The 25,663-nt window shown below is 36.3% G+C and overlaps 1 protein-coding gene across 2 annotated transcripts in view; it reads right to left on the minus strand.

Annotated features, from left to right (window-relative positions):
* EXOC2 (exocyst complex component 2) overlaps positions 1 to 25,663 on the minus strand; it is a 125,198-nt gene that overhangs the window by 85,274 nt on the left and 14,261 nt on the right. For both annotated transcript variants that reach the window (XM_063161504.1, XM_063161495.1), the window contains exons 3-6: positions 21,244 to 21,420; positions 19,689 to 19,815; positions 9,693 to 9,806; positions 5,143 to 5,267 (exon numbers count right to left, since the gene is read on the minus strand). In XM_063161504.1, coding sequence (XP_063017574.1) covers positions 5,143 to 5,267; positions 9,693 to 9,806; positions 19,689 to 19,815; positions 21,244 to 21,420 — 543 coding nt within the window. The remainder of the gene's footprint in view (positions 1 to 5,142; positions 5,268 to 9,692; positions 9,807 to 19,688; positions 19,816 to 21,243; positions 21,421 to 25,663) is intronic.

The following is a 25,663-nucleotide window of genomic DNA, read 5'->3' on the forward strand; positions in this document are numbered from 1 at the left end:
AATACTGAGAAGGTCTATAAATGTAAGGAAAAATATGAAGCAATGACAGTACTTATCCTTCTCATTCAGCTTTTCTCTGTAAGGGTAGCACAAAGATGATTCAAGTATTCAGATAGGAGGACCCACTTGGAAAGCTGGACAGTGAGCAGAGACCATATCAGTTATTGCTTCATGATACTACATGGAGGCACAATCATAATTCTTAACTTGAAATAATGTAATTTGCACCTGCTATGGGGCACACACATGCAGGGGAACTGCCTCTCTGAAGTGACTGGTATGCTCTCAGATATGTATCTGATACATGCAGCATCATTTTTTTGCCAGCTTGTTTCCATGGCCCTGTTCTTTCTTATGCTCTAAAAATGGTCATCTTTGAAATCACTAGCTGTAACAGCAGAATGTTCTTACCCTGCAAAGACAATATTCTATCAATATTCTATACTTGAAGTAGGAGGAGGAGGGTAACATTAATAGACACACATCACACAGAGAAGTAGAAACACAACTATTCCAGACATTTCAAGTCACCTGTACAACATTTAGGTAGCAATCATACTTTTGAATTTGATTTACTCAGATTACCAAAAATCCATACTCTTTGAAAAAATATACATGACAGTAAAGTAAAGGAAAAGTGTGAATTAGATTTGCTACAAAACAGCAATGTGACAACAGCAAAACCTGGTATATCATCCCAATCCCATGTTACCAAGCAAAACCAGTCATGCACTAGCCTGCATGGCTTTTTTAAATTGGGAAAAAGAAAATAATTTCAAAATTAATCATCAATCTAGTTTGCAAACAGAATCACTAATGAAAAATTGGCTCTATATAATCTCTTCAAATTCAAATATAACAAAATTCCTCAAAAGTTTGAAGCGAAGGGACACATTTAAGACAGACTAGCATCAGTTTTTAGCTTCTCAATTTTCCAATCTGACTCAGAATTGAATATAACTCAGGTGATTTTTTTGTTTTACTTTAGGAGAAAATGAATTTAACAGACATAATAGCAGCAGCACAGCCTGACTCCAACCCTGGATTACTAACATGCTCATACTAGAATGAGCCTTAGGGAATGAACTGTAAAAATAGTCTACAGAAAGAAAAAAAACAAAACCAAATAAAAGAAGCAGGCATTGGCCAGATTAGGATCATTTCAGCCATACCATCCTAGCTTATGTACTAATAAAGGTAGAAGACAAAAGGCCAACTATAGTCCAAGGTCCCTATCATGCCAGTATTCCCACAGGCCATGCATCTGAACAGGAGTAAGAAAGAGACAAAAGGAACAGTGCTCCAATAGTCAGCAGCGCTTCTTTTGTACAGACGTCTTTCTGAAAATCACAAAAAATGTGTTTGTAGTTGTAATTGCAAAAAAACTGTTGCCATGGCAAACTAGAGAGCCAAATCTAAACCTCAAATTTGCTCATGATATCTGTGTTTTAAAGACATTACAGCATCTTCTTTACCCGCCAATAGAGACGTCGTACTTACATGTTTTTGTATAAGTGAGTGACTGAAGTAGTCATTTCACTATTTTTTTCCTGTAATTTAAATAAGAAGAAACTGCAGCCTTATGTTTATTGCAAAGAGTATTTCAGAAAAAAATATACTGAAAGAAAATTAATTTGCTAACTTTCCTAACAACTTCTGTGTGGGACTTGATTTGCTCATGACGGTAAAATACGTCTTAACTAAAAACACTTAAACAGGCACCCTTTTAGGAATGCTACTTTCTAGGCTGCAATTAGAGTTACAGGAAATGAACCAGCTGAACTCCCTGACACTGACAAGTAGGTCAAGTTGAGATAAACCCTGCTCTCCTCAGCTCAGTTTACAGCTCCCTTCAGCTGACGAAACAAACTTCCTGTTGAACATCTCCTCTGCAGAGTCACTGTCAAACTGTCAGCCAAGCTAACAGGCAGAGAGACATGGGGATCTGATAAGGTTATTCTATTTTCCCAGAAATTAAACCAAACAAGGATGGGTTCTGGTCTATTTGAGCTCTTATTTTCTTAGCAAACAGCTTCTAAATCACAAAATACAATAAACATCTAAGGACTGTTTTTTATGCTTTCTATTGCTTATTTATGAAAATATTAATAGTCATTTAAATGTGTAATAGAGTCTGATAGTACACTTAAGATCAGACAGAATTTACTCATCCTAACTAATGAAAAAAGCTGCACAATAATCAGTAATTCAGTGTTTCCTTAATCAAGATAAATATACATTTGCAACAAACACTGTTACATGTATATGAGTTTTAAAAAGCATGTATAAAAGGTGTAGAGGAGTATGAAGTAACTGGAGAAGCAAGTGTTATACCTCCTATTGTGATCCTCCTATGAAAAATTATCCTGTACTAATTTTGGGAGACTTAAGAGAAATAACTGCTCACAAGTAGCTCTGTTCTATAACTACAGTGCAACACATCTGGAGTTTATGAAGCATAACCACTGGGGTTAGAAGATGTGTTCTAACATATATGAAGGGGAACACTGAGAGTCTAAATTTTTACCCTCAAAAAAACCATATCTTTAGAAAATAAATTAGATTTTAGAAATCTTCCTAAAGCAAGAGAGTTAAAAAACATCTAAACCAAAATGAGCTAGCTCAGAAAATTTAAATCATATTGGAAGACAGACAAAATGTATCCAATGAGGGTTTTCCCTTAAATCCCTTTTCATCTGTGACAGTTGTATGCTCAGCATCAAATAACAAAAGTTTGCAGAACAATGGCTATGTCCCTAAGAGTCTGTGCTGAAACAATTGTTCAGTTTTCAAATCTAAACTACTACTCACTTCAGCTTTGTGAAATCCATACAAAATCTAGTTGCACTTTTTAAAGGAGAAAATAAGACATAAAAATTCACCCTTAGGTGTGCAAGGGCAAAAAAGTGCCATCACATCATCTTGCACAATCACTGTCTAGCCAGATTATATTTTTAATGTATTGTTCTTTTGTTTAAAAGCTTGAATTTGATAACTGCATAATGAATAATTAATGGGGGGTTTGTTTGCTTGGGGGTTTTTGTTTGGTGGTTTGTTGTTGTTGATTCTTTAAAATCTGCATCTGAGCTGTTTCTCTAGAACAATGCTAATAATGCTTACTCTTAATTCTCAGCATCTTCCATTTGAGAAAACTACAGTGATCAAATGTTCTGGAGAAAGCTTTGACATTGGGCACTGGGGCTGATGGCACCAAAGAAGTCCTTTTTTCTTCTTGCTACTAGAAGCAACATCCAGCTGAACAGTTGATTGTACCTATCACAAGCTCAAGTCTTACAAAGTTATGCAATTTTTCCAGCTATGCTCTTCCAAAAATATCTTGCATCAGGAAGAACAGGCAAATACGTAGTTCTGCATTAAAAACTGAAATTTGTATGCAATAAGAGTGGGTTTATTGACTGAAAAGAAGCAAAAACCCTTCTGCATGTGTACTTAGGATGACATTTCAACAGACAAATGTGTATTAAAATGCTAGAGAAGGCAGCTGTGACCCATACTGCATCCTCATTAAGTGTTCATCACCAGCATCGAGGCCATTCTTCCATGTTACCACTTTAATTTACTGTGTAAGCTGAAAGTCTGCTTCCTTTTGAGCACTTAGGGGAGATTACTGAGGGCAAGACAAAGCCAAGCCATATTGGTATGGTCACAGACAAAAAGTGACATCGAGAACCACTTGAGTCATCCATGTTTAAGTTCATAATTTAGCTAAAGGACTGCACTGATAAACCCTGATTTTAGGTAAAAATAACACTGATAAAGGTAAAAGACACAAAACAATATTACACCTTGTAATTTTTTTTAAATTGAGACTATAGTAGCTAATGAAATAAATGAGGTTGCTTTCCCTACCATTATTTTATTAATATTTCTCACATTACTACTTGTTTGTTGACCTCCTAATATATCAAAAAATCAGTCTCCAAAGGCAAAATGCTACTAAGAGGCGGAACAAAAGAAAATTACTCAGTTGTGCTCAGCTTTTCTAAAACCTCACAACATTTACCATTTGCCTTATCTTTCTTCAAATCCTACTAGTATTTGCTCACCCAAAAATAATCTTATAAGGTAATACTGTTGCCACTATTTTTTCTCCACAGTAGCAATTTCTTGAAAACAGAACCCTCAGTCTTTCAGCATATGTGATATTCCATATGCAAAGCAGATTTGGTTGTGAAAAACAAGCCACATTTCAATATTTATTTGGGATTATGTTTGAGACAAATTAAGAAAAAAACCCAGAATTTCAGTATTTTCAAGATGTGTAAGAATTACAAGAAAAGCCTATTATTTTTTCCTAGCATTTAATGAAAACTCAGCTTTAAAAGGTGAAACAATGCCAAGTAATGGTTCTTCTTAGAGTCTTTTCCTATGAGTTCCACCACATTCTTCAGATTTTCTGCTAAATTCTTCAATACTTTTGTTATTGAACCTTGTTAAGATTTTGGCCAACGGGGTCAATGACCAGGATGGATAATCAGCAGGGTGGTAAATGCCAAACCTATTGGGGATGGTTTCCTGGGCACTGTTGCTCTCTCACCCAGACCAGAGCCTCACTAGACAGGACTACAGTAGCCCACAATGAGGTTTGACCTGTGAGACATTTGATGCTTTAAGAGTGTGTCTGTGTGTGTCTCTGTACAGTTAAACATATGTACATATAAATGGCAACTGTGATAATCTCACTTGTGTGCTGCATTCTGCCAATGGCAAGCAGAACAGAAAGGCTCTGATTTCCCAAAGTAACAAGTGTCAGGATATTCATATAAATATTAGCATCTCGTTGTTGAAAAAGGCATCATAAAATCAAATCTTTTCTGTTGCTACAGTTTGCAAGCCATCTTAATAGTAACTGCAGTTTAACACTCCTCTTTCTTGCACTTGTGTGCTAAGCAATTTGACCAAACACCTTCAATGTAAGATACAGTTGGTGACATCTTTTGCAAATAAACCACATCAATCAGCTAGTCAGTTCTAGCTTGTAACCAACACAGCACAGATTTTGGGCTCATTATACAGTTTTAGTACAGACTGTGAAGAGAAACAGTGTTTTTAGTATTAAATCAAACATATATGCACATATTTTCCTTTATACTGTACTTAGTAAGTGCAAAGCATCTTTACCTGACAGAGCATCTTGTGCTTCAAAAAATGTGCTGAGACCTCCTTTGACATAAGCTAGACTCCCTTCATTTTTCTTATTAGCTTGTTTCTTCAAATTCACAACAGCTGTTTTGAGCTGATCAAAACTGAAAACAAACAAGAAAACCTCAGAGACATTTAAACAATAAGGTCAGCTAATAAATAAACAGAACAAACTACTTAGAAAATAAAGCCATTTACTTTCAGAACAGTTACTAGGGGCAAAGTAATTGCTAATGAGTGTACATTTCAATAATGAGAGTTGATTCTTAGTCTAAAGATCTCAGTATTTTAGTTTCAACCCTAAACAGGAGGCCTCCTATCACTTGTGATGGAAGAGCTTTCTTCATAATAACAACCTGGTCAAGATGTTTCTTCTAAACATGCAACATTGCTCTGACTTAACTGTACTATATTAAATTGGTGACAGTAGAATTCACTACACATAGTACACAGTAGATTAACAACAGATGTTACAAGTCTCTTTGATAACAACATTTGTTTAATTCTGCAGCTTTACTCACAATTCTTTCTCACTTTTGTTTCTGAATTCATTCAATATTTCAATATTTTTGTGTTGGTTTAGACACACAATTCAGAACTGAATACAATATTAGTTCAAAAAAAGAAAAGCTAAACAGATTCCTGCTTTATGAAGGTATGGTCTTTATATGCAATCTGCTGAAATATTTTTGAAAGACACTTCATAGGGCAGTATTAATTGCTAACTCATCATGGTTGTGTGGGGTAGCTTTCTTTTTTATCTGATTTTCCTAATATTTCTTCATTTTTGCCAGTTTACATTTGATTTCACATCTTTATTTTTTGCAAGCACCTGCAATTAATTGAGAAGTCTTATGTTGTGAATAAATCTTCATTAATTGTATATAATTTTTTTGGTTGATAATGATTAATATGACCTCATAGTTATATTACTTGATTAACTATAAAAACACCACCATGAACAAGCTCAGAAATTCAAATATAGCACATGATTTTCATACTTAAAGTGTTTCTAGCTGCCAGCCAAAGCTATCTCACTAATACAAAAAAAAAAGGAAACAAAAAACTGCACTACACCTCTGTGAGGAGAGGGATCAAGGAAGTAGGAAACTAAGACATAAGACAATTCCATCAATGTTCTGCCCATTTCAAAAAGAGCTGGTATACAATAATGCACATTAAGAGAACAAACCAAATTTCAGTCCAGGCAATGAAAAGGCTATCACCACCTGCTGGGAGACAAAGCACACTGGTGCACTTAAAAGTGCTTTTCTTTTTATACTCATGATGTCACAAAATTTTGCCTAATTTTCTGTTTCCATCTGCTGGACAGAAATAACATTACTCATTACCTGGATTGGTCCACTTGGGCATATGTGAAGAACTTATCAGAAGCATTTTCAAAATAATGAAAATCTGTATAGTTCTCCTTTTAAGCACTGGTTCATGTTACCTGATGATCTCACAGCATGTCAAAATAGTTTATTTTTATTTAACAGGATATTGCCAGGATTAAAAGAATCAGTAAAAAAGGAAGTTATACTGATTTCTTAAAAAGAATATCCTTCAAGGAAAAAACAGATGTAAGCTAACTGAAATGTCAGTGCACCACACATTTACCATTTCCAATAGCTAGGGTTATGTAGAGGACAAGAACTAAACCACTGCTCTGTTTCCAGAAAAACAGCACAAATTATATGGGATGATATTTATACAATTCCAGAAAATTTTTAAGACTACACATGTTGAATTGGGAAAAAAAGAAAAGTAACCAAAACAGTTTTTCTGCTTCTTTATTTAAAGAGATACTTATAGTTAGATTCAAAACATAACTGGATTCACCCTACCCTTGGAGCCTGTTGATCGCTGTTGAGTTTTACACTGCTCTAGGACCTTCAACACTAAGATTTGGATTTTATAAACCAATATAAATGGAGTTAATATGCAAAAAACTCCAGCTTTCATTTAAAAGTACAAATTAACATTTTTTATGCCATTGGATGGAGGAGATCATTACTTGAAACTGTTGACGTGCAAAGACAAAAATTGATGGAATTTTTTCAGCAGAAGAATGAAATACTTAAGCTCATACTAGACAAAGTGTTAAAAATGGTTTTTCTTTTCTAAAAGCACCTAACTCATTCAAGCTGTATGGCCGCCAATATTTATCCTCTTCTGAGCTTGTGGCTCAGCTCTCACATCTTTCTTACAGCAGCGGTCATAGCTGGGCAGAGCACTTCACTGCAGCTTCAACAATGCCAAGCAGAATAATCTCATATCTTACCTAACACATTGCTGGTGATACACCCCAGAAGGTGATTTGCACTAGACAGTCAACTTTTACGAACACTGGATTGTCTTCTCTAGGACTGCTTTCCAATCCCAGGTGTGTTCTCTCCTATGTGCCTTCCCCACACCCCTTTGAATCCTGAATTCAACTATTTCATAATTGCTACAGCCACGACTGCCACTGGTTATCACATCCCCTGCCTTGCCTGCAAGAATCCTACTCAGAAGAGTAGCGCCCCTGAAGGCCCACACTGCAGCTATGTTAGAAATCATTCCCAGAGCTGCTCACAAGCCTCCTGGGATTGCTGCCCCTCCTGTAAATATGAAGGATATTAGAATCTTGTACAAAAATCAGGGTCTGCTCTCTGGAAACTTCCCTAAGTTGCTTAAGGAGGATTTTGTTCACTTCCTCATGCCACTGCAATGTCACCCATTTCAGACTCCTGAAGAAGATCTCAACCATCCTGCTCCATAACAGGGCCCATATATTTATTCCAGCTGTTCTTCACATGAAGGTCAAGTCCCTCTCTTTTTTCCTGGGTATCTTCTTCAGGTATCCTCTTGCTATCCATCCCCAAATACTAGGAACATGAGCTATCCCACTTTATTCCAGTAGTAGGTTTGTCTAATTCCACATGTCTCTTACTTGCTTCTCAGAGAGCACATGAGTGTATAAAGGCATTTAAGGTTAGACACTTCCAGCTAGTTTTCTAATTATCTGCAGCATTCTTAATGCCATCACTGAACTCACAGGTAGCATTCTGTTCCCTTCATTAAACTGCAGGCTGTTATCACTATCTCCTGATATCCTGAATTTGAAGTTTTTGACACCAAAGTACAAACCTGCTGGCAAAAATGCTCCCATTCTCCCATCCTACTTTTTCAAATTAATTCAATTTCTCACTAGCAGTCTTTTTTCTTTAGTCATGGACCCAGCTACAGAAGAAAAAAGTGCTGCTTTTGAAACAGCACTTTTGAAAATGGGGTACAGCCATCTGTGAATCTACAGGATGCATCCCCATTACCCAAAGCTTTCCCCTTCACATATAAATCAAAGGGAATACCTAGGCTCCCACATTTTTCACTGTTGCCCCCAGTCTGCCGTCACTTGTTATCTGTTCTGCATTCCCTCTGGGCAGTGTCACTGGTGCCCACATGGATGAGCAACAAAGTGAAAACAGTCCAAGTACCAAACATAGAGAAAATTTTTTACAAAGACCTACATCAAAAGCTTTTTACTCTTTATCACTTTATTATCTCCTAAATTTTTTAAAAATCTTGATCCCCAAAGTTATCAGATCCCCAAAGTTATCAGATTCTGACAGATAGAATTAATTTGGAATAACTCCTCTTAGTTACTTGATTTCAAAAGATGCTGTCATTATACGTGTATTAGGTAATCATGTTCTGTTGCTGTTCTGGCCCTTTAAAGTAACACCATTTTGAGAGGAAATTTAAGTATTTCCCAAGCAGAGTAATGGCTGTTTCTGGAGCTTTAAAAACCAATCCTCCCACCCCCAAAACCAAGAAGCAACACATACTTTTTTCTACTAGTAGGAAACAAAAGTAAAACAATTTGTAAACTCATATTTCCCTTTAAAATACCAATCAGAGTATCTAGCTGAAAATAAGAAAAGAAGCTCATCTTCTCTATTAAAAATGGTTTCCAGTATTATGAGAACACATAGCAGATAAAAGTTTTGGAATTCAGTTATAAATGCAAAAATACATTTATATAATACATTCATGTAAATACATACTATGAACTGTATTTCTAAATTAAAATCTTGTCAAAATTTTAAGGGATTTACCTCAAAGATCCTACTTTAGCGTTTTCCAAAAGCGTTAACTACAACCTAACTGATACAAAAAATTTTACTAATCTGTTCAGTGTCCATAACCTGTGTCTCTGTTCATGACTTAATACCTGGAGTTTCCACTCAAGACTGTACTAACTTCTTGATTCCTACAGTTTGAAGAAAGACAGCTTCCATCTGATATTGGGCGTTGGGGATAAAAAAACCAAAAAACCATCATAAATTAGGTCTGGTTAAAAACAAGGTCTTTCTCAGAAGCAGATTAAGCAAACTGGTTGATTCAAGTTTCAGGCCAAGCAGACACACCAGAAACAACTGTGACCACTTGATGTAAATGCAAACCATCATTGACACATCTACTGCATAATGAAATACCATCAGTGACTTGCACTTAAAACAATTACTTATATGACAGCAACAAACCTTGTTGTTGAATGATTCTCAATCAGGTACCAGGCAGCAGAAAAGTTTTCACTTGTGAAATCAGCGCTCATCCCAGGAAACAGTGACTCTAAATCTTTTTGAGGAAATCTGCCCCTGAAAAATGAATATTAATTTCTTCAGTGAAACACAGCCTTGTAAACAAGTTTACAATTCAAACATTCACAAAAAACCCCAAACTAACAACAAACACCAAATAATTTCCCTGTAAGATGGGAACATTAACTTGTAACTCAGCTTGGAATAAAATCTGCTATTACAGACACATGTAACGTGACTAGGAGAGACTGAAATCTATTCTAATTAAAACTAATTTCACAATTGTGATTTCACTATTACACGTAAGACAGAAATGTTGTCTGTACAAATTGCTTCTATTTAACTTTAAAATGGCAGGGCATGAGAAGTTTGGCAGCTTGTAAATCATCTCACACAATTACTGTCTATTGATTCCTGAGCAGAAGAAATCAGAGAAACATGAAAGAGAGATACACAGAATATACTTCCATTATATACAAACACTGAAAAAAGTATAATACTGAGTTAAAATTATTCTCTTGCAAAACAGAACACACTGATCTGTCTGTTCACCACACACAAAACAAAGGAAAAACAGACTTATCTCAAGAGATAGCCAGCAGGTTTTCTAAGTTTTTACTCAGTCTTACAAATGCATGAAGAAACCATGTGAGCCAATTCCTTGTGAAAACAGATTCTCTATAACAGCATTTTTAAAACTACAAGTAGTTTCTAAGATATTCACCCAGAAAATTTATTCCATTTACTTTAAGTCTGTGTAATAAAAATATTTAAAGCACTTTTTGATGAAAACATGACAAACTTCATCCCTCAGTCTGGCCACCCACTCAACACTTGGCCATATTCATTCCACCAGGCACTCAATACATCACCAGGTGCACTCCCTCCTCTCATCTTCACCACCAGCTGCATCCCATCCTCAGAGACTAATTGTGGCAAACAAATTCAGTTGTGGTCAGCCCTAAATGGGTCAGTCAGTTGCAGTTTGTGGACTTATGTCCCTTTCAAGTGAAATATTCTCATGTATTCCAAAAATTTACAGTTTTTTCAGTAAAATTTTTCATTTTTGGACCACAACATCCAATTCAAAAGACAATGAAGTCCCTCTCTGATGCTCACAAGTTAGGTGAGCTTTGCTATACAAAGTAAAGTGTAAGCAAATGAAAATCTGCCATTCTTTGCATTTGAGAGCAAACTTGGGTGAGAGTAGCAATCCAGAGTCAGTTAAAAAAATTACATTTAACACACAGGGAAAGCCATTTAAATGGACACAAAAGCAGTGATGTCTTAGTTTTAGGGTTTTTTTCTGTAATCTAAACATGTTTCAAGATAGTTAAAGCTGTTTTTATTACAAAAAGCAAACAGCAGATTAAGTGAAACAAATCTAAACGCAGGCACATTAAAAACTACAACTATATGGAGAGGAGTTGTCTCCTGGAGGTTTCTTTCCATATCCAAATGGCCATTAGCACAAGCAGGTACAAAGGACCTACGTACATAATGACATGGCACATAAGTCTTTCATCAGTAGCACCTGATTACAGCAGGGGCATGAAACAATACTTTTTAAAAACCAGAAAAAAATCAAATGAGATTCAAGGAAAAGTGATGACAGATATGAAAAGTAGAGATACAAGGAAAATAGTGTGAGAAACAACTGCAGCAAGAAAAAATGAGGGTCCCAACATTTGCCTGTGTTCAATGAAAAAGTGATGATGTTACAATAAAACTTTAAGGCATAAGTAGCGAGATTCAGGATTTTAAATGACCTTAAATTTCATGAATGACAGTAAGCAGAAAATGCTGATGGATGTAAGAAGAAAGTTTCAATTTATTCTAAATTTGAAGACAATTTAAGATACGTTATTTTACCCTCCAATTAGTAAAAAATGCCCAGTAGGAACATGAACTTGAAGGATAGTACTTCACATCTAATACATAGTACAACTGTACAAAAAAGGACTTATATTCAATCCACACATGGTAACATCTTTGTAGACAGCTGCATTTTTAATGCAAAAAAACAAAACCAAAAAACAAATTTGAGTTTTCGGGAGAGACTTGGACATTCTGTGCAAGCACTATTTAAGTGAATGCAATTGATACAGAAGTGGAATTTCGCTCATATTTTCAGCATTTCCATGTATGTTCTCCAAACCCAAAAGAGAGATATAACACAAAAAGCACGCACACTAAAATATACCAATACCAAATGCTACTCATAACTGCAGGTTTGTAAGGGATATGCATGACAATTTAAGCTTATGCATGAGCTATACAATTCCTAGGGGGAAAAATGAGACTATTTTTTAATATATATATAGAGAGAGAGACCAAGATAGACTTGTAATGAATTACTGCAAATGAATCTTGTCTACAGACAGAGGGACACGAAGGAATTTTTTTTCAATTTGATGTTTGGCTGCCTTGAAAATTATTAGGAGGGTTTTTTTTCCAGCAGATGTACTTGTGTAGAACCATAAACTAACAATGCATTTGTCTGTGCAGACATATTTTAGACATAGTCACAACAGACTATAAACATAATTGTGAATGTGTGAGGTATGTTAGCAATACGTTATACTGTATGGTTTAGTACTCTTATTTTTATCACACATTTTACCAGTAGTTTCCCCACTAACAGATACGCTACAGCTTGCTACATACAGACTTGCTACAGCTGTCTTCAAAATGAAGTGCACACTAAAATGCTCAAACTGAAAACAACTGTATTTCTAGAATGTCTGGCCAGATGCATCTAAAAAGAGACTGACTCCACATACACACAAGTTTGTCTCACTAACTTCCATTAGTAAATTAAATAAGTCAGGTTTTGGAAGTTTTTCTCATGAAAACTTGCTTACCGTTTACTTATAAACAAGCCCATTTGTGACTTGAGAAAGTATTTCTGGTTGATTCTTTTCAACATTACAGGGTGAAGATGAACCAGTACAAAAAGCTTAGATCATGGCATGCAATTAAACTGTAAATAATTTCTCTGTTGATTTGCTCATTATACAAGAATCACTTAATGAAAAAGTAATCATTGTAAAAGATACTGGGAACCACAAACTGAATCCAGAAAACTTCAGAAAAGGAAGAGTGAAGCTTACTACCCATGACAACCCTAAGTATTACACTACCTTTAAAATTTCAGCAAAGGTACACATACTGGATTTGTACACTAGTATTTTCTGCTTGGCACACTATGTTACCTAGAATAGAACTAGATCTGATACTAGACCTATAGTTAACATTTTAGAATAGTCTTATAAATGCTTCAGCAACAATTTTAAATACAAAAGAATTTGAGATTTCACATGGTGGTTATATTAATGAGAAGTATAATAAAAATACAATTGGTTACAAGCCATGATACACTTCCCTCAAACAGCCATTGAGTGTAGTTAATAAAGTCATACAGCATTAGATGTAGTGGTCCTTGCTTCCATGTAAAGGCCATGCACATTTACTTTGGATTTAAAACAGCGTTCAATTCACTTGTGCCACAAGTGCCCATCAAGAGAAGTCCCTCCTTGCACTACTCCAAACTTCAGGTTCTGTATAGACTAATAGCAATAAACATAATTTCACAGTACAGGATACATGGGCTCTTACACATCTACAGAACTTGTGTCCATATACAGCATTTTTATTCTCCAGAGATTAGCTGGAAATCTCCATGGGTAATCACAGCCTTGAAGCAGTGACAATCAAATATGAGCAACAGGATGCAACAGATACCAATTAACAAAGTCTGACAATGAATGCAGTTTAGTAAGTAGTAATTTTTCTGTAAAATTTGCTTTGCTCCCAGAACTTCAGAATCTTATAGTCATAATTTCTGCATTTTTGACCATATTTGCAGATTAAAGGTGCATCCCAAAGCAAGATATAGACACCAAAAGCTAACTTGGAGCTCAGTTCCACAGGAGTTTCTAAAAGGTCAAAAGGAGCAACTTTAAATAAACACAGATTCTGAATAGCAACCAGCATAAATAAGCTCCAGCTAGAGCTGCTGTACACTCCCCCCACTGTCTGGTACCAGTCAGACTCCTTGAAGCTGGCTTTGTACCAGCTGCACTGTGTTAATAATGCATGCAAAAAGATCAGCATAAGGGACACTGGTGTAGACTAAACACGACAAATAAGAAGGTGTTAACAAAGGTCTCTCCAATGGCAACAAGGCAAGGGTGCACTCTGGCAATTCCTTCCTAGTAGCATTGAGTTCATTAGAAATATGAAAACAAAGTAGCAACTGTATTTTAGAACTGGCAGAATGTGGTATGAGAAATCTACAAAGAGATTATAGGCTGCGTGCTGCAGCTGATGCATCAACCTAACAAGCAGTAAGTGCTACTTTATTTTTTAATATCATAAAGCTAGGACTATACTGCAACTCTCTTTTGCAGCTTTCAGAATTTTTTTGCATGCATCTCTGTAATCAAGTTTCCACACGCCCCTCACATTCAATGATGAAATTTACTGCATTTGCATACAAGCCATTTAAAAATAAACATTTCGGCCTCCAGAAAGTATTTTCCTATCTCGTGGTAGCAAGCTGACGTTTACCATTAGGTGGCAGCATAAGATCATCTGTTTCCTTCTCCCAAATGAACTGTTTTGGAAGCTGGCGTGGGAAGAGGGAAGCATCTGTATTGAGTGGGTGGATACAGAAGTATGTGGAATGTACTTAGCATGTCAGCCTTTGCTTTCATGTACGAGATGGATCCACCAGAGTGACCTCTACTACATGCAAAACAACAAACATTATTCAAAAATTTTCTAACCACCACTAGGTCTGACTGATGTTACTGTTTTGCAGAGAATTAATTTCCTTAGTCTGACAGAGTAGTAAGAGGAGTCAGGGAACCCTTGGTTAAACAAGGATTTGTCGTGCAGGAGGAGGAAGTATGTGGTACATCAGAACAAGCAATTCATTCACAAATATCACGTAGATCTAAATTTTCCATCAACATATTTAACCGGTGTCTAAGAGACATAGTCTCTCCTGGAACAATACCAAATTCTGAATGATGTTGTGTTACCAACCTGCTTTTGTAACAGCTCTAAATTGTTAAAACCAATCAAAGTACTGCCACATTGCTTCTAAGGTCAGAATTTTCACACCAAGTTCCATATTTCTCATACTGAGACAACTACTCTGCACACTTGTTTTCCTTTCTGCAACCTGTTTAAGACTTCTCCTGGAGAAGCTAGCAAGCCAATGCTTGGACAGGTGTACTCTTTGCTGGATTAAAAACTGGATGGCCATGCCTAGAGAGTGGTGGTGAATGGAGTTACCTCCAGCTGTTGGATGTTCACTACTGGGATTCCCCAAGAGTTAGTACTGGGGCCAGTCTGGTTCAGTATCTTTATCAATTATTGGGACAATGGGATTGAGTGTACTCTAAATAAAGTTTGCACACGACAAGAAGCTGGGTAGGAGTATTGATCCGCTGGAGGGTAGGGAGACTCTGCAGAGGGATCTGGACAGGCTGGATTGATAGGCTGAAGCCAGCAGTATGAGGTTCAACTAGGCTGAATCTTGCTTGTGTCACAACAACCCCAGGCAGCTACAGGCTGGGGGCAGAATGGCTGTAAAGCAGCCTGGCAGAAAAGAACTTGGGAGTGCTGGCCGACAGCAGCTGAACATGAGCCAGTGTGTGCCCATATGGGCAAGAAGGCCAAGGGCATCCTGGCCTGTGTCAGCACTTGTGTGGCCAGCAGGACCAGGGCAGTGACTGTCCCCCTGTACTCGTGTGGTGGTTTGACAGGAAATGAGATTTCTGGGATGCAGTGAGAGCGCTGAATCCTAACCACTAGACCACCAGGGAGAGAGTATTTTCATGGGAGCACTGGCATTGAACCAGTGTCAAACCATGACAACTCGACACTGGTGAGGCCACACCTTGAGTGCTGGGTCCAGTTCCGGGCTCCTCGACTCAATCTGTGCCAGATGAGGTTCAGGTTGAACATCAGGAAGATTTTCTTCCTGAAAGGATCATCAGGCATTGGGATGGGCTGCCCAGGGGAGCTGACAGAGTCACTGCCCCTGGAGGTGTTCAAGAAATGGCTGCACGTGGCACTTGGGGATATAGTTCAGTTGACAAGATGGGGACTGGTCAAAAGTTAGACTCAATGACTTTGAGAATTTGCTTCAACTGTAACAATTCTGTGATTCTATTCTATGATTCAATGTTTTGTAAGGATTCCTGGCTATATCTGCATAACACCACAGCCAGGAATACTCCCTGGGGAGGAAGGTGGCACAGACCTGCTCTGAACTGAAAGTGTGTGCAAAGGTAGTGATAGGACACTAAACCCCCTACTAAATATTAAAAAGCAGAATTCAAAGATTAAGTATTTTAAATACCTATTTTCTGGTGGGAATCGACTATCTCACAGCATGCACATAACAGACACTAAGTTACATCAATGCCAAAAACCCCTTATCTGACTGGATCAGCTCTGTGTTTTAGGTGAAGGAACAACTTTTAGGAAGGGAGGAGAACAAAAGTGTGCAAACACTCTTCTGCAAATACATTTGTGACTTCAAGGGTCACCACCACCAAAACACACGGACCAGCAAGCTCAAGTTTCATTACAATATACTTGATTTTATTTATTAGCAAGTGAGATTCTTAGCTACATGACACAGGAACTGCAATTAATACTTGGAAAATGTGAGAAACTTATCAGGCAGCAATTACTGAGTAGTATAAGTAGTAGTATATTTACTACTTCCTGAACCTGCAGGCTGAAAGGTGATGGCCTGAACATTATGTATACATGTGGAGTTAAAATATCTCGACTGCATATATAACATTTAAAATATCTTGTGATTATGTAAAAGAACAGCCAGGAGGATGACTATATATGCATTGCTGTCTTTTTTGCATCCTTGCAACATTTGAATTTGAATATGAAAGGACAATTCCAGTGCATATTCTGAGTATATATATATACGTTACTCCTACAATACACCTATAGGCAGTATTCTAATTATTAATAGAAAGACCCACTATTACATATTTCCCCTAATTCACAGTTCAAACCTTTTGTTCACCTAAATCTCTGTCACTCCCAATTAAACTCCAATATTCTATCTGCAGAGTCTGAACAATTTTTTTGTCCCTGTCCATGCCTAATAATTTAGCAAACTGCTGTACTGAAGCTCTTCTTTTCATTACGTACAAGGTCTTTTTTCTCTTATTTCAAGGTCTCATTTGCAGCACCTTGAAAGCATCCACCATTTTGAACCTGAATGGTTCAAAAATGGTTCAAAATGGTTAACCAAAATGGTAAAAACTTTCGAATTTTAAAACAGATTTTAATTGGAAAAAGTGCTATAAAAAAGTACAGATTTTAATTGGACAAAGTACTATAAAAATGTTTTAAGAAGCCACAAAAGGAACTTTTAAAGCCAAGCATAACCCATATAAAAAAAAAAAAAACAAAACAAAAAAACAAAATCACTCCAAAAATCCCCTAAATCATTCCCATGCTGCAGCTTGTCTTTTCTGTATCATTTGCTAATGCCTGATAATCACTTTCTACAGGGAGGGCCTTTTTCTCTTGCAGTTTGTACTCTAATCACCTTCCTCTGCCTTCTCTTTAGTGTACTCCTATATACTTCATTCCTATTCCATTTTATCAATCTGTTTTTCACTGCTTTTCTCCCTGAACTTCTTAATTAATGTTTCTTTTGTTTACCACTCTTTGCATAATCAACACAAGGCACTCCTTTCCCTTCCTTCTCAGCCATCAGGCTGCGAGGGTTGTAAATCCCAACAAGTCAGACCAATGTCAAATGCTTCAGCTTCAAAATTAAAATACATATCAATTTGCACATGTTTAAAGAAAACATTTAAAGAAACCAAAGGTATGAATAAAAGAGAGATCCATAATGTTGCAGAGCCTTTCTGCATACACAACAGTATTATTAGGATCATATCAGGACGTCTTTTATTTTAAAGCATCCTAATAGCTTTTATCACTTCTAGTGACAAATATTCCTGTATCTAGTAATGGCTATTGCTAATTTTTTGCTTATTCACTCTCTTTCTTAGTTTACAATTGTCTTTTTTCACTACCTTGTACAACTTCTCAATACTTATTTATTCCATTTGCAAATGTGAGTTCAGCTAAACTACATGGTATTAAAGTTTATTTTATAGAAATAAACCTCACATTGCTCTAATTTATCAAGAAAATTATGGAAGATTTTCCATTGAGAAGGCATTCTTTAATTAAACCCAGAACGTTCATCTATAGTCAGAACTGTGCGGTCAACCATAGCACAAGGGCAGACCAGGCTTTTCCTCTCTTTCCCCTCTGCACAATGTAACCCCTCAATTCCTCCACACAACTACCTGTTTTACTGCTCAGTGATAGGTCTCTCAAACTGGTGCTTGCCATAATCTTCCTGCTTCTCCTGCAATGAACCTGGGAGATCAAGAACAATGAACTAGGCTTGATATGCTTGCCCAAAGATTTCCTAATTCCCTCCCTCTATGAAAGATTATTTCCTAGCTGTATCTATGTTTCTCATTTATTTCTTTTCAAATGAAACTTTAGGTTTCAGTAACAGATTTTCTAATGTTTTCAGGAAAAAACATTTAAAATATAACATGACTGGTTTTCTATTGAACAAACATCCAAATAGACAACTCTAAATTAAGCAAATCCTAAACTAATGCAGTTTAAGTTTCTAGATGATAATTCTTAATCTATCATATGGATAATGTCTTAATCATAAGTAGCGACTCAAGAGAATCAGCTAACAAAGCACTCACTGCTAGCTGCTGTGCAGCACAGTGGTAAAAAGGATTGTTATGGGGTTTTTAATTTACAAAAAGGTGAGGGAGAGTGGAAGAGTGACAGAAAATCTCCTAGTAACACACTGGAATACTGTCCATAGTATGATGGTCCAAATTTTGTCAGGGTCTGGAAAACTGAGGAACATGAAAGAATTACCTGTCAGAAATTACACCAAAGGCTAAAGAAAAATACTTTAAGAGATAAAACCTCCACCTTATTAAAAAAAATTGGGTTAGGACTTTGAAAAGAAAGAAAAATATATATTCAAACTAGGAAAGAAATGCACAGCCAGAGGCTGGATGGTGGTGTGGGTCTGCTAGAAATCCCATATGGATTTTGGGAAAGTGCAGCTTTCTCATCAGAACAAGGTAACAATGGACACTGCAGACTTTTTTCCAATGCACTCTCCCTCACAAACAAAAGTATTCAGCAGAGGAGACCTTAGTAATAATTTAATTTTAAATAGCCTTTTGTTTGGTAGAGCTGGCCTCTTGATTGAGAAAAGTATTCCTGATGCTATTTCTAAGAGTTGGGATGGTTTGAAGGGTGTCCCATTTAAAGACCCCTAATTTCCTTTATCATTCACTATAAAGTTACTATTTCAGACAAAAATGTCATAAATTCCACCGTACTTAAGAACTAAAGTAAAGAAGACTGTGTGCTGGAAAACAATATTAGTATTTCAATAAAATAAACTAGCTGATGTGATATAATAAATCACATTTTACAGTGCAATTTTAGCAACAGATAGCAATCTGATATCCTTAAAAGCCCCGTGAAACTCAAATGCAACAGTAGGTATTCCGTAACTACAATGAATAAATCTGAAGCCTTAGGTTATTTACCAATCTTCAAAATCTAAACATCACTGAGGTTCAATATATCAGGCTTTTAGATTATCTACAGTTCTAATTGATGATCCAAAATAGAGGATTATCAAGTAGGATACAACTCCCACTAACAACTCAGAGTACCGAATAGAATACTAGCAGCTAATAGATGTATGTGTTTTTAAATCTTTCCCTGCCCTGCAAACCATTAAACTTCCCTGGAATTCACAAAGACACATAGAGAGAAAAGCACTAAAGAAGTGGATTAAAGGCATTTGGTACTCACTTGTCTATCTCAATACCGAGCGGATTAGCTGGACGTAAGGACAAGGGGGGAATCCCTTTGTTCCTGTCAGTGCGCATGTCATAATAGTTCATTTCATCCACCCAGACAGCAGACTGATCCAAGATACCTAGAGAAAACAAAGCACAGATCCTTAAAACAACAAGGGCAGTCCAGCACCATCAACTTCTAACATACTGAATTAATTTGAAAAATCCTGATAAATATAAAATGCATGCCTAGGTAATATATTGAAAGATACATGGCAAAACAACCTGGATGCAATTATGCTAAATTATTTTATTATAGCTGCTGAAAAGGTATTCATGGCTGGGCATCAAACATTATCCTTTTGCAGAGTGCACAGTTTCACGTACATCAGAAGCTTTTTCCTGACCACAAACTATTAGTATTTTCATTCCTGCAAGTATTTTGGTTTCTATCCAAACCTTGTTATCTGCTACTTTCCAAAGAGCAATTAACGGAAAGTCTTCTCATTTGCATATTTTAGGGAAACTTCCTTTTCTGTCCCATTTGCTATCCAAAAGGTAACTGAACTTTGGCCACATGCCAAGATAAATGACTTCAAGGACACAGAACTGACTTTGCTTCCAGTGCCTTAGCACAGACAATGCATAAAGGTGAGGCACAATATGTCCTGCAATCTCAGCTGAAAATGGAGCCAGCCATACCCTTAGCCTTGCCCTCCTTTAACATATCCATCAGATGCAACACCAGAAATTACTCCATCCCCACATTTTCCCACATTTTCAAATATGAATTCTTCTCTGACATTGCCAAAAGCTCCACTGTGTAACATTTGCACTTATACATTTCACCTTTCTATTATTAATATATTAGTGCAGCTTGGGATAAATCACATGTTATTTAACCGTCACTGAAGAGCTGAGAATAAGAGCTTAAAACAGTTCCTGTGGGAACTCTTGTGTTAGGAAAGATAACCAGCTCATCAATGAGGGGTTCTGAGAGAAACATTTTCAATCCACAGGGTATTTAGACTGGATTCTAGGTTAAGCAGAGGTCCTGGAGTGCTTGGCAAAATAATTTCAATGGTTAAGCATCTCATGAGAAATACTTAAGACTTTGTCTTGCAGGATGGTTTGAATTACAAATAAGAAATGTCACTGATGACTCAACTTTCTTTAAAGGATTAACTGTCAGCTCAGGATTTAGGTGTAAAGCTCATGAGCTGGTCCAGACTTTGTATTTATCTACTACACTTAGGAGTAATTACTAGATCTGTTATTATGTTTTCTAAAATTTCAGAAGTTTAGAACTATTCCATAAAGAAAAGGATAAAGATCCTTCATCGCTGCAGATTTTATCAAGATATTGAGAAAGGAATAATTTTACCTATACTCTGAGTTTCTATCTCTCTCTATATATGGATACTTCATTTATATACTCTGCATTTTCTAAACAACTGAAAATTGTCCTGAAGTGGATCCATTTCAAACATACATTTTATACAAAGAGGCATTCAGTCATATATTTTCTTAGCAAAGAAAATAGATGTGGATTTGAACAAGAAATATACCTATTTTTTCAGGTTTAAGAAGTTTGAAGGAAACAGTTGAAGTTCCTTTGCCACCAGACTTTGTAGTAACAATAATGTCTCCCTTGTCATTTTTAGCTTGTCCAACTCGACACACAATTTTACTGGCAGACATCCATTCTGCAGTGAGGAGACAGTTGTGCCCACAGATTGTTAAACCTGGGAAGAAAAAAAAAAAAGAAATATAATTCCATTAATAGAAGTATCTTTTGAAATTCTGCAATGCAAATTCATTTATGATGCTACATGTGTTTTACATAAATATATAATCCTTCACCAGTCCCCTACAGTCAATTACAGTCAAGGAAACACAAATACATTTTTCAGATGTTTCCTAGGTGACTTCAGGTCTTTTGTCCCAGTGACAATTCATGAGATACAAGCAGAGCAGTTTGAAACTTATTTAATCTCTTCCACCACTTTTGGGCTACTGCAACTTTTACTTCACATAGAACAATAGATTTTCAGTCTGCAAGACACTGGAGAACTGCTGTTAAGTATTGCATTTCTGTGAAACTTCCCCTAAAAGCTGCACACACCAAACTTTTCACAAGTTCAGTCTATATGACTTTGCACAGAAAAAAAAAAAAGAAGACTCTCCGTAAAATATTTGCAATGAACAATGTTTCTTCAACCTTATTTGTTTAGCAGTACTTCAGTGGATGCAGAAGGCTGTTTTGGCTGAAGTAGTATTAATTGACAAATATTCCATCCCAACCTCTTCTATAAAAAATCCACAATGCAAGACTGATTCTGATTAATAAACTGCCCTTGTTATATAAAAGAATAATCATGTAATGCTCATCTATCCCCTATTCTTCACTTTCTCACAAGAAGGATGACAAACTATGAAATACAAGGAGGTCTTTTCTCATAGGAAGAGACTGACAAGCTTCAGTGCTCAAGAACACCTCTCATGACTTAAGAGCCAAGGTGCACCTTAATCTAAGGTCCAAGGCTTCCTGAGATTTCACATCAAATCGGTCTGATCAATCAAATCCATCATGAACTGATCACAACCAACTGATTGGTTCTGGTCAGATCAGGACTCTGGATGCTGGAATAGATGGATTATTTTCTCAGATCTAGAACAATTTCCATATTCATAGCTGGAGTTCTGCTGTCCTGGAAAACTGGCAAGATCCTAACTGCTCTAGTATCAATTTGAAGAACAACTCCATTAGGTTCTTCTTAAATAACACCCTTAGCCAAAAACATTTTGCCTTATGTCCAAAAGAACAAGGCTGTACTAGTGTGTTGGCTGTATTGGAGTATAATTTAGTCAGGCAGAGCAGTTCCTCCCCTGCTGGCTTGACTTTTGTTTTTAATTTCTAGAAAGCTCTGACCAATTTAGAAAATACTTAGAGACAGAAAAAGGTCAGCATATGTGGCTTAGTACCAAAGCTTCACACTTATTTTGTCTCACAATTTAAGTCTCTGACATGACACAGCAGAGAAATTTGGCAGTTTTCATGGCTGTCAGACATAAAAATGCATTACTCCCTGCCAAAAACTATTTTGAAAATGAAATCCAAAAATGAAAAAAATGGAAAGGCACTGAAACTTATTACAACTGAAATTAATTTTACTCGAGAAAGGACAGTAGATTTGCTTCTTAAATATTCTTTCTGAATAAAATGTGGAGAGTGGGATGAAATAAGATATACAAACAGAAAGGCTTAAAAAAATATTTTGCTTATTTACTCATAAAATTTTAATCAGGTTTTATTTTCCTGGGGGAAAGAAAAAACCCCATATATAAGGATGCATATTACATACATGCAATAATATAATCTTATGCTATATGGTTATATTATTACATCTCTTAGAGTTTTATGCTTGCATCTTCTCTAAAGGAAAAAAGATTGTGATAGGAACTAACACTAACTGAAACACTTTGCCCAAACAATTTATAAAGATGTTTTCACCCCGTATTTTCTGAATTTATGGTTCAATTGAACAATACTTTAAAATCGAGAACTAAGCTATAGTAACTGTTTCAAGATCCTTGTATCAATTATTGTCTATTCATCAGAGATTCCAAAAGCTCTCAAGACATCAAGATACAAGGTCCAATACTTTTGAAATGGTAGGAAATGGTCTTTGCCTGTATCTTAAAAATGCAAAAGGAACTTAAGTCTCTATCAAGATTTTATATACCATATGAAACAGTAATGGCACAACACAATTTCTAAAACAAATAAAGGCATGTTGGGGGAAAAGTTTTGATAGCACAGTTACCACATTTCTTTCTCTAGAAATAGGAAACTCCCCTTAAAGTAAAACTTAATTTGAATTCGTTGCATGGTATAAAGAAAGATCTCTGAGAACATCATTCTCAGCTTCTAGCTTTTATATGCCTTTCTATAAATAGCCATAAGTAATACTCTTCTGGAGACTTTCTGATTTTATTTAAGCTCATATATGGACAATTTTACAATGTCTAAAAAATACAGCTACAAATGCCTTAAAAGACAAGTTAAACCATGAAAACACATATGTTACAGGTTCCTCCTGGATCTGACTTTTTGTACCATGAGCTATAGAGTTACAAATAAAAAGTTCATTTGCTTTCAAAGATACAAAGAGATTACTATAAGGCTCTCTCTTAAATGAAACCAAAAGAATGTTCTTCTATAATGTGATACTGTGTTTATATACAGAAAAAATGTTTCTTGCTTTTTATTTTACACTAATGCATCTCAAACTTTTTAAACTTTATAAAGACCTCACTCAAACTTGCTTAACTCTCATGCCTACAAAGCCTCACTTTTCCAATTACTTTCATTCAGTAATAGGGAATATTTACATGACTAATTTAACCATTAAAAGAAATCTTTACCTATCTGGGGCCTTAGTCACTTACTGGAGAAAGCTGACAACTGAGCTAAGGAGAAAACAAGGCAATGCCTTATTTATTTTTACCTCAAAGCATAAAATTATTAGCAGCTGTGTGTTACAAATATTACTCTGAAAGAAATATAAGAAGAAATATCAGCAGCTGGTCAGCTGTAATACCAAGGTACAGCTCAGGATACGTCTTCCTTCCAAGAACATAGCACTGTTCATTTCTAAGAGGATCATACCCATGAACTAACAAGGCTATTGAAGTACATCAGCCACACAAATACACAGAAATATACTCACCCCTAACATCATCAGTTACTTGAGGATTTCTCAATATGAATTCTATAGTGTACTGCAACCTCACCTAGCAGCTCAGGAAAATACTATTTCTCCTGGTGAGAGACAGCAAACTGAAATGGAGTGGAAAATGTAGTAGCTTATGCTTGGCCATAAAGCTCATTGTGGTGGCCGTGAATGGAATTTGTGAACTTTGGTTTACAGCCATGAAGCGAAATATTTTTTCTAGCAAAGCCAAACAAAATTCCAATGGCCTTCAGAGGAGTCGTGATTCCACAACAAATTAGACAAATTGCCTCTAACATGACTACTGAAGTACACATATGCATGTCTTACAAAAAAAATAAGGGAAATTCCAGTAGTTATAGTTAACTTGGATTTCCAGGAACCTTTACTGAGTCTTTTTTGAAAGGCTTAAGAAAATGATGCAGCTATAGGATACAAACCTCTAATGGATAAATAGCTCAGCAACATAGAAACAGGGTTACAGTATATGATGTGATTTGACTGAGGAAAGTTCCACATGGTATATGCCAAGATCACTTATGTTCAGTACACTTATACATGACAAGATAAAGAGGTTATAAAGTTTGCTGATGATTTTCTTTTATTCAGAGCATGAAGACCATAAATCCCAGAAAAATGCAAGCCAGAACTTACTAGGTTGAGTGATGCACTATAATGTAGATATTATAACACAACGGCTGAAATTCACTGAACAAAGACAAGATGCACGCAGGCAAAACTTTAAATTCATAGATGGCACCCTCAAACTGACTCCTAATCCTCATGCATTTAATCATGGAACTATAGTAGGCAGAACAACAAAAACATTAGCTTGATTCTCAGTAGGAGTTACACAGAAAACAGAACTCTACGGCTGAAACACAAAACAAAAGTGAAAGTACAGCGTTATGCCACAGGGCATTCACATCCTGAACAGTGCACACAACCAAGATGTGACACCCACAACTGGCAGTGAAAGTAAAAGAGATTCACTGAACAGCAAGAAGAAAGGCCAAGGATACATGCAGAAAAATTAAATAAGCTAAGACATTTCAGCCTGAAAAGGAAGCAAGAGAGCAGTAATGAACAAGGTCTGTGACCAGGAGAATCAGTGAAAAGATCTTGTCCCCTCCTCCAGCACAGGAGCTACGACGATCCTGATGAAATTACTATGCTAAAAATCAAAACAGTAATGAAAAGGGTTCTTCACATATTGTGTAGCTAAATCACTGAACCTGCTTTATCATAACTG

Source organism: Melospiza melodia, chromosome 1, assembly GCF_035770615.1.
Source record: "Melospiza melodia melodia isolate bMelMel2 chromosome 1, bMelMel2.pri, whole genome shotgun sequence".
NCBI classification, from domain to species: Eukaryota; Metazoa; Chordata; class Aves; order Passeriformes; family Passerellidae; genus Melospiza; species Melospiza melodia.